At 41.6% G+C, this 9,185-nt stretch overlaps 1 protein-coding gene across 1 annotated transcript in view; it reads right to left on the bottom strand.

Annotated features, from left to right (window-relative positions):
• The window catches only part of Ubxn4 (UBX domain protein 4), a 41,555-nt gene that overhangs the window by 13,335 nt on the left and 19,035 nt on the right, over positions 1–9,185 (bottom strand). Inside the window, exons 9-10 of the mRNA XM_005348228.3 lie at positions 7,293–7,417; positions 3,315–3,417 (exon numbers count right to left, since the gene is read on the bottom strand). Coding sequence (XP_005348285.1) covers positions 3,315–3,417; positions 7,293–7,417 — 228 coding nt within the window. The remainder of the gene's footprint in view (positions 1–3,314; positions 3,418–7,292; positions 7,418–9,185) is intronic.

Raw genomic sequence — 9,185 nt, 5'->3', positions numbered from 1 at the left:
ACTACTTAGAACTCAAGAACAATGGCAATGGGTTTCTGATCCTACTGCACGCACTGGCTTTGTGGGAGCCTAGGCAGTTTGGATGCTCAACTTACTAGGCCTGGATGGAGGTGGGGGTTCCTTGGACTTCCGACAGGACAGGGAACCCTGATTGCTTTTCGGGCTGGGGGGGGGGACTTAATTGGAGGGGAGGGGGAGGGAAATGGGAGGCGGGGAGGAGGTGGAAACTTGTTTTTTTTTTTCCTTTTCTCAATAAAAAAAAAATTAAAAAAAAAAAAGTTCAAATAGACACAAATTCAAAAACCTCTTAAGAAAAAATGTTTTAAAAAGTAGTTGGCACATACTAAATCCAAATGGTTTTAAAAAGCTTTTAACATCTACAGTATGACCATTATCTTGCTGTTGGCAATTACAATAAAGCAGTCCCACACTAGCTCAGAATGGAGTATAATAAAGGGTTCTTTATTTAGGGGTAGACTTACAGATCTACAGTCCTTTTCATGAGCGGGAAACAAAAACTGAATTGAGCAGCCAAGAGAGCAGGCATCTGTTTTTATAGTACCCAAGGCCATGCCCAAAGTAAGCCAGCATCTCAAAGGCCATTGGCTGAAGGATTTCCCCAGCATCTTGCTTTATTCCATCTGCTCCAGGTAAATGGAGGCTGTGTGGGAAAAAGCTTTCTTCTGTGGATCAGCTAGATGGCTCACGGTTTAAAAGTGCTTGCTGCCATGCCTGACCACTTGAGTTAGGTCCCAGGGAGAGAACTGACTTTTCAAGTTGTCCTATGACCCCCACACGTGCTGTGGTGTGCATGTGCCTCCCCCACTTCCCACATAAATTAAATGCTGTAAAAACTCTTTAAAAGATACCTGTCCCACTAAAGCTCCTCTGTGCTAGGACTGAATTTTATCTTTGTTAAAGAACATGGAAAGATCTATGGATTTTTTTGTTTTCGTTTGTTTTCAGACAGGGTTTCTCTGTAGCTTTTGGAACCTATCCTAGAACTCACTCTGTAGACCATAAGGATTAAAGGCATATACCACCACCGCCAGGACCCATACTTTGCTTTATTTATTTATTAGCAGGGTTTTTCTACATAGCCTTGGCTATGTAGACTAGACTGGACTTGCAATCACAGAAATCTGCCTGCCTCTGCCTCCCAAGCGCTGGGATCAAAGAGGCCTGCCACTTTTTCTTTTTTTGGGCTGGAGAGATGGCTAAGAGGTTAAGAGCACTGGCAGCTCTTCCAGAGGTCCTGAGTTCAATTCCCAGCAACCACATGTTGCTCACAACCATCTGTAATGAGATCTGGTGGCCTATTCAGTCGTGCAGGCACACGTGCAGGCAGAACACTGAATAAATAATAAATAAATGAATAAACTTTTTCTTTTTTTAAGCTGGGCTTGATAGCAGGGGCAGGAGGATCTGAGTTCAAAGCCAGCTTCGTATATGTAAAAAGTTCCAGGCCAGCCTCTTCTGATGATAACAGTGAGACCCCACTGCAGTATAAGTTCCTGAAACTGAGATTATATGTATGGTATGAGTCATTTATATCTCAGCATGAAAAGGAAGTTCTCTTAAAATGTATTAATTTTTATTTTATGTGCACTGACTATCTATCATAAAAGTCTGATAACTTGAGTTTGACTCTTGGAACCCAATATGAAAGCTGACTAAAACAAACATGTATGCCCACATTCATGCACACACCTACACTCAAACATCAGACACACACAATAGTTATAAATAAAAATATGAAAAATGGTATCTATAGAATTCTGAAATGAGGTTTGTATTAAGGGAAATAATGGTCATTGTCATTTTTTTTTTAAAAAAAAGTATGTATTTGGAGACATGATCTCAATCTGTATGCAAAACCATTTCAAATATTTTATAAGAAAAACTGATAACAGTCCAAATATGTTGGTGAGTCATTAGCCCAAGTTTTCCAAACGCTACTGAAGACCCCAGCTGCTGCTAGACTTGACTGCACAGCTGCTACTTTGTTATCTGTTTTGCAATACTATGTGGGAAGTGGGGGAGGCACATGCACACCATAGCACATGTGTGGGGGGTTGTAGGACAACTTGAAAAGTCAGTTCTCTCCCTGGGACCTAACTCAAGTGGTCAGGCATGGCAGCAAGCACTTTTAATCCATAAGCTGTCCAGCTGGTCCACAGAAGAAAGCTTTTTCCCACACAGCCTCCATTTACCTGCAGGAGTCGGAATAAAGCAAGACAGGGGTCATGTGTTAGATGTTAAAAGTTTTCTTAAACCATTTGGATACTAAAACAAGACAGAGGAGCGTTGTGGGGTCCTCAGGAAATCAGCAATGAACGACCACCTGAGTTGGATTCTGCCGCGCTGAGGCATCATGTCCTCTTGTGACTCAACATGGTGGAAAGACTATTTGAGTAGTCTGTGAAAAGGTCTGAACCCAATATCCCAACATTTTTTAGTCATTAAAATTATGTTTTAATAATAGAGCTAAATTTTCTTTATGACTATACGAATATATTGTAAAATACCCATCCATGGGGTTCCTGTATTTCTTCTCATTGATTAAAATTCTCAATTATTTTACATCCTGATAGCAGCTTCATACCCCCTTTCCCACCTCCTCTTGTTTCCCTCTACCAATCCACGCAATCCACATCTGTTCAGAAGGGGGCAGGACTCCCACGGGTGCCAACAAAAGCATGGCCTATCAGTAAGATATTCCTTGAGAAAATCAAACTTAAACAATACCTATCCACAAACACAGCCCTAAAGAAGGAACTAGAAAAGAAGCTCCAACCAAGGAAGTTAGCTGCATCCATGAAAATACAGCCAACTTTCTAATCTTAACCTTGACATTATGAAAACCGTACTGTACATACAAAGCTTAGATCCTGAAGGATGATTTGTAACCAGAATCCATTTACTTAGGACTAAGGGAATAAAAGTACTAGAAACTGCTCCTACCTAACTTGTAATGTCATCAAATTTCATGTGCCACTTAGATTTTGAGTAAGCCCACACTTTTAAAGTAAATTCCTGATCTTTCGATTGGTAAACAGAAAAACGGCTAAACACTAATCACCCATGAGAAATCAAAGAGAACCCACTTCCTTTCAGCGACTAGACCACTGGCTTTTCACTGCTCTTGTTAAGTAAGCATGCTAAAGGAACGTTCCCGAGCCTGCCGCACACTGTCATCACGTATAATACAAGTCAGAACTTCAGCCATCTCGGTCTATTTGCTGCCATTCTTCTGCTTTGGAACCTTTCCTACAAGATTTTAATAACCTACACATCTGTCTTTATGAACTCACCTGTGCAGCGAACTGCCTTGCTTCTTCTAACGGAGCATCAGAAGGAAACTGACTTGTGAAGGAAGAGCCGTCAGGCAGCCGGAACTGAATTCTTGCAATGGTGCTATGAAAAAAGAAAACAGTCAAGCTACAGTCAGTGTCATTCATCACAAGACAAAGGATACTGAGAAAGGCCAGGACACTTGCTCCCCAGCTTGATGATATGACCTTGCTCCCATGGTGAAAAGGAGAGAACCCTAAGCTGTCATCTGACCTCCATGCACGCACCATGGCATGCTGCTCCACACCCATAAATAGTTTGTTCCTTCTTTCCTTCCTTCCTTCCTTTTTGATCTTTCTTTCTCCTTAAATGCAGTTGAAAGTAGAAATGATGTTTTGAGGCAGGCAAGATGGCTCAGCAGGAAAAATACTTGCCATGCAAGCCTGTCAACCTGCAATCCTATCACAGGAGGATCCCAGGTTAGAGGCAAGCCCGGGCTATGTGCCCAGTGAAACCTGGTCTCAAAAACAAAACAAGGGCCTAGTGAGATGATTTAAGTTCAATCCCTGAGACCCTTCCATCATGGAGGAAGGAGAGAACTAATTCCTGAAAGTTACTGTTTACATTCACATGGACTCCACGGAACACACACAACACCCATCCCAGGGCCAAAACAAATGTTAAAAAAAATTTAAACAATAAAAAAAAATAAACAAAGCCATGCAGCTATCACAGGAACAGTAGAATATTTTATGACTTCCCAAAATAACCCTGAGCATATTAGTAATCACTTTATTTCCTTTCCCAGGCCCTAGCAACCATTAACTGGTTCACGTAGTCAGAACCTTTCATCTTAAAAAAAAATCACAATATTTTTTTCATAGAGTATTATATATGTATGTATTTCATACAATATTATGTAATCAAAAATTCAAATGCTCTGTAAGCTCTTGATTCTTTTATTGGTGAATCTCCTCCAAAACTGATAAATTTTATCACATTGTAGCTTTTTTGAATACCATTAATGTTTATGGACAGGCTTTTTGTGGACATATTATGAATCCTTGTATTGGCTAGTTTTATGTCAACTTGATACTAGCTAGAGTCATCAGAGGAAAAAGCATCAATTGGGCAAATGTCTACATAAGATCCAGCTGCAAAGCATTTTGTCAATAAGTGACCAATTGGGGAGGACCCAATCCATTTTGGGTGGTGCCATCCCTGAGAAGGGTGGTCCTGAATTCTATGAGTAAGTAGGCTGAACAAGCAAGAGTGAGCAAGCCAGTAAATAGCACCTATCCATGGCCTCTTCTTCAGCTCCTGTGTCCAGGTTCCTGTCCTGTTTGAGTTCCTGTCCTGACTTCCTCTGGTAACGGACAGTGATGTGGAAGTGTAAAACAAACCCTTTACTCCCCAACTTCTTTGATCATGGTGTTTCATCACAGTAATAGTAACCTTAACCATGACAACCACTCGGATACATATCTAAGAGTGAGTGCTGGGCCACCTGGTTAACTCCATGTTTAATATCCTGAGGAATTACCAAATGGTTTTCTAAAATGGCTTCACCATTTTATCGCCCATTCATAATGTAGAGAGGCTCCAAATTCTCTTCCTCCTCACCAACACTTGTTACTGTCTTTATTGGATTTTGTTCAGTCTCATTGTGTAGACCCTGCCTAGCACTTGTTGTTCTGACCTTGAATTCAGAGACCAGTTTGCCTCTGCTTCTGAGTGCTAGGATTAAAGGCATGGGCCATCATGCGCAAACTTTTATTATCTTTTAAAACAGAATTATCCTAAGTGGTATAATATTCAATCTTTTGTACTGTTTCTTTTTGTGAGATAGTTTTACTATGTAGCCCAGGCTGGTCTGGAACTTCATATATAACCCAAGCATCCCTCAAACTTGCTGTGTTCTTGACTGAAATTACCAAGGGTTAGAATTGGCTAATGGCCAAACACTGTTTGGCCAATACCTTAGGTGTATTGCTAGCTAGCGCCTACATCTTAAATTAACCCATTTCTATTAATCTGTGTATCACCATGAGGCTGTGGCCTATTGGTAAGGTTCTTGTGTCTTTCTCATTCGGCAGCTACATGGCACCTGCACGACTCTGCCTTCTTTCTCCCTGCATTCAGTTTAGTTTTCCTGCCTAGCTCTATTCTGCCCTGTCATAGGCCAAAGCAGCTTCTCTTTAACCAATGGTAATAAAATATATTCACAACATACAAAGGAAAATCCCACCTCACCTTATAAATTTCAAGATTAAAAATTCTGTAAAAGTCAGGAATGGAGAGATGGCTCAGCAGTTAAGTTCTAGAACTCACTGCTCTTGCAGAGGACCTGAATTTGGTTCCGAGCCACCAGGGTTGGGAGCTACCTTGACTGTAGCTTCCAGTTACCCAACCAACATCATCTTTCACCCCTTGGAAGTTGCTTTTGAGATTGAAAGAAGAGAGGTTTAATTTGTATGTGTCTGTGGAGAGCATATGCAAACATGTATGCATGTACACCTTCACAGAAGGCAGAAGAAGGCACAGGGTGTCTTCTGTCACTCTCCACCTAGTCCTTTGAACCTGGGACCTATGCTGTCTAAGCTAGCCTGAAAGTCAGCCAGTGCTAACCATCCTCCTGTCTGCTCCATGATTGGAGCTGGGTTAGACATTTGGTGGACTCCGGGCTTGTTACATGAGTGCGGGGATCTAAATTCAGGTCCTTATGACCACACAGTGACCTTTCTTACCTGATAAGCCATCTCTGCAGCTCCAAGTGTGACCACCTAAACACTATGACTTCTGAGGATAGAACAGAATGTTTCCCCATGGATTCTGGTTATAATTTTTTCAATAACCTTTTTATTCTTAAAGACTTATACTTTTGCTAAACTTATCAAATATTTAAAAAGTAGTATAGTTAATATTTAAAGAGCAGTATCTTTTAGTTTTTGTTTTTTCAAGACAGGGTTTCTCTGTGTAGCTTTAGTGCCTGTTCTGGAACTATGCCTTGAAGACCAGGCTGGCCCAGAATTCAGATCCACCTACCTCTTCCTCTTGAGTGATGGGATTAAAGGCGTGCCCCACCATTGCCTGGCTGATTTAACATACTTTTTTATTGCAATTTTTTTGTTTGTTTTGTTTTTTGATGCGGGATTTCTCAGTGTAGCTTTGGGGCCTGTCCTGGAAGTAGCTATTGTAGACCAGGCTGACCTCAAACTCAGAGATCTGCCTGCCTCTGCCTCCAGAGTGCTGGGATTAAAGGCGTGCGCCACCATCGCCTGTCTTTATTGCAATTTCTAAGCAAGTTGATTTCTCTTTATTTTTGAGATTTATTGTGTTTTTATTTATGTATATGTGTCTGTGTATGTCTGTGTCAATGTATGTCAATAAGTATAGATGCCCTTGGAAGCAGGAAGACAGTGTTAGATCCTCTGGAGTAAGAGTTGCTACAGGTGGTTTCAAGCTACTTGATGTGGGTGTTAGGAACTGAACTCAGGTTCTCTGCCAGATCAGCAAATGCTCTCACCCAACCTCTGAGCCATTTCCCCAGCCCTTATGAGAAATCAAAAGTTTAAAAAAGTGTATTTTTGAGGCAGGGTCTCACCCTGGAGTCCTGGCCAGCCTGGAACTCACTATGTAGACCAGGCTAGCCTCAAACTCAGAAGAGAGATCTGTCTGCCTTCCAAGTGCACCACCACATGAGGTCATTAAAGTTAGCAATTGTCCAATATCAAAAAACCACATAAATCCTAACCAAGAGCTGGGCTTGGTGTCCTATGTCTTTATACTCAGCAGTTTGGAGGCAGAGGCAGTTTGACATCAGTGAGTTCAAGGCCAGGCTGGTCTACATAAACAGCTTCAGGTTAGCAAGAACAACGTAGGGAGAATCTGTTCAAAATAACTAATACAAACAAACAAACAAACAAACAAATAAGAGTAACACTAACCAGCAAAGACACATGGCTGTTTCTGGGTGACATTTATAAAGCAAGAAGTACCTTCTGTCTCGAGCAGAAGACTCCCTCTTGACTTCTGCTTCTGCCTGTCTGGCCAGCAAGGCAGCAGCTTTGGCAGCCTCTACTTCCTTTGTCTTTGCAAAACGAGCAGCTCTCTCTGCACGATCCTTTGAAGGAAACACCATTAGACACATTACTTCTCTCTGCCAGAGCCTACATGTTTATAAACGCAAGGGATAAACACAATATATGAAATTCCTTAGGTTCACGTGCAGACTTTACACATTTAAGATCTGAGGTTTTTGTTTGTTTGTTTGTTTGTTTTCTTCATTTAGGCAAGTGTCAAGAATCCGAGTTGTTTGGAAAAAAAAAAAAAAAAAAGAACTGCCTCCATAGCCAGGAACAAAGTATGACACAAAGGTGATGCTTAATGAGTGTTCGTTGAATGGTCAGAGGAATAAACAGTATTTAGATATGTATACAATAGGTTAATTTAAAAAGCAGCTGCCGAGCTTGTTATGGCCCAGTGGTTCAACACACTGACAGTTCTTCCAGAGGACGCAGGGTCCCAGCATCCACACGGCAGATAACAAACCTCTGTAACTCCAGTCCCAGGGGACCCAACACCCTCTCCTGGCCCCTATGAGCACTGTATGCATATGGTGTACATACATATACATATGCAAAACACTTATACACAATAAAAAGAAATCTAAAAAAAGAAAAGCAACTGCTATAAAACCATCGTCACCCTTTACTTATGCCTAAATCTTCTGAAAGTCTCTGTCTCTGTCTCTGTCTCTCTGTCTCTCTCTCTCTCTCAAAATTAATGCTTTTATACAGACTACAATTTACAAATTCTTTGTTTTTCTTTGGATTTTTTTTTTTTTTGGACAGGGTTTCAGTGTTAGGCCCTGACTGGCCTGTGACTCTCTTCATAGACCAGACTGGCCTTGCATTCACAGAGCTCCATCTCCATGTCTCCTGAATGCCAGGGCTAAGGGCTTGCATCACCGTGCCCAGTTAGAGAATCTTTAAAAGCTGTGCCTTCTTAGAAAATTCTTAACAACTAGGAGAGGGTGGGGTAGCACATGCTTTTAACCTCTGCACTTGGCAGATCTCTGTGAATTTGAGGCCAGCCTGGTCTACACATCATATTCCAGGGCAGCCAGGGTTATAATGTGAGATTCTGTCTCAAAGAATAAAATAACATGAAGAAAATAACTTTAAAATGGTTTTGGGTGGCCAGAGAGATGGCTCAGTTGTTAAGAGCACTTGCTGCTCTTCCAAAGGACCCGAGTTCAGCTCCTAACACTCAGGTAAGGGAGCTCACAACCATCTGTAGCTCCAGGTCCAGGGGATTTGACACCTCTGGTCTCTGAGAATATCTACAGTCTCATGTACATGTCCACATCAGATACACACACCTACATATAATGAAACACATAAACACATCAGAAACAAAGAACAATAAAACTACCCCAAAGAAAACAAACAACCCTATCTTGGGCTAGTGTGATGGATTCAAGGGTAAAATAAAAGCGTGGGCCTGGTGACCTGAGATTGAGCCCCAGAAACCATAGAAAGGTTGATGGCGAGAATTGACTCCACACTGTTGTCCTCTGACGTCCAAATATGTCACACGTGCATGCACGATTTTGATGGGGTTGGGGGCAGAGCTGACTCAGTGGTTTAGAGCACTTGCCAGTATTGTATAGGATTCTTGTACATGTTCAGTTCTCAGCACCAACATGGTGACTTAACAACCACCCCATAAGATCCGACACCCTCTTCTGCCTGTGAGGGCACCAGGCACACAACTGGCACACATACATTCATGCAGGCGAAACACTCATACATGGGAAATGTATCTTAAGAAACAATTTTTTTGGCTCCAAAACCGCAGAGAAACCCTGTCTCGAAAAACCTTAAAAA

This window comes from Microtus ochrogaster, chromosome 6 (assembly GCF_000317375.1).
Source record: "Microtus ochrogaster isolate Prairie Vole_2 chromosome 6, MicOch1.0, whole genome shotgun sequence".
NCBI lineage: Eukaryota > Metazoa > Chordata > Mammalia > Rodentia > Cricetidae > Microtus > Microtus ochrogaster.
Note: the sequence above shows the minus strand (reverse complement) of the source record. Positions and strands in the feature narration are given on the sequence as shown.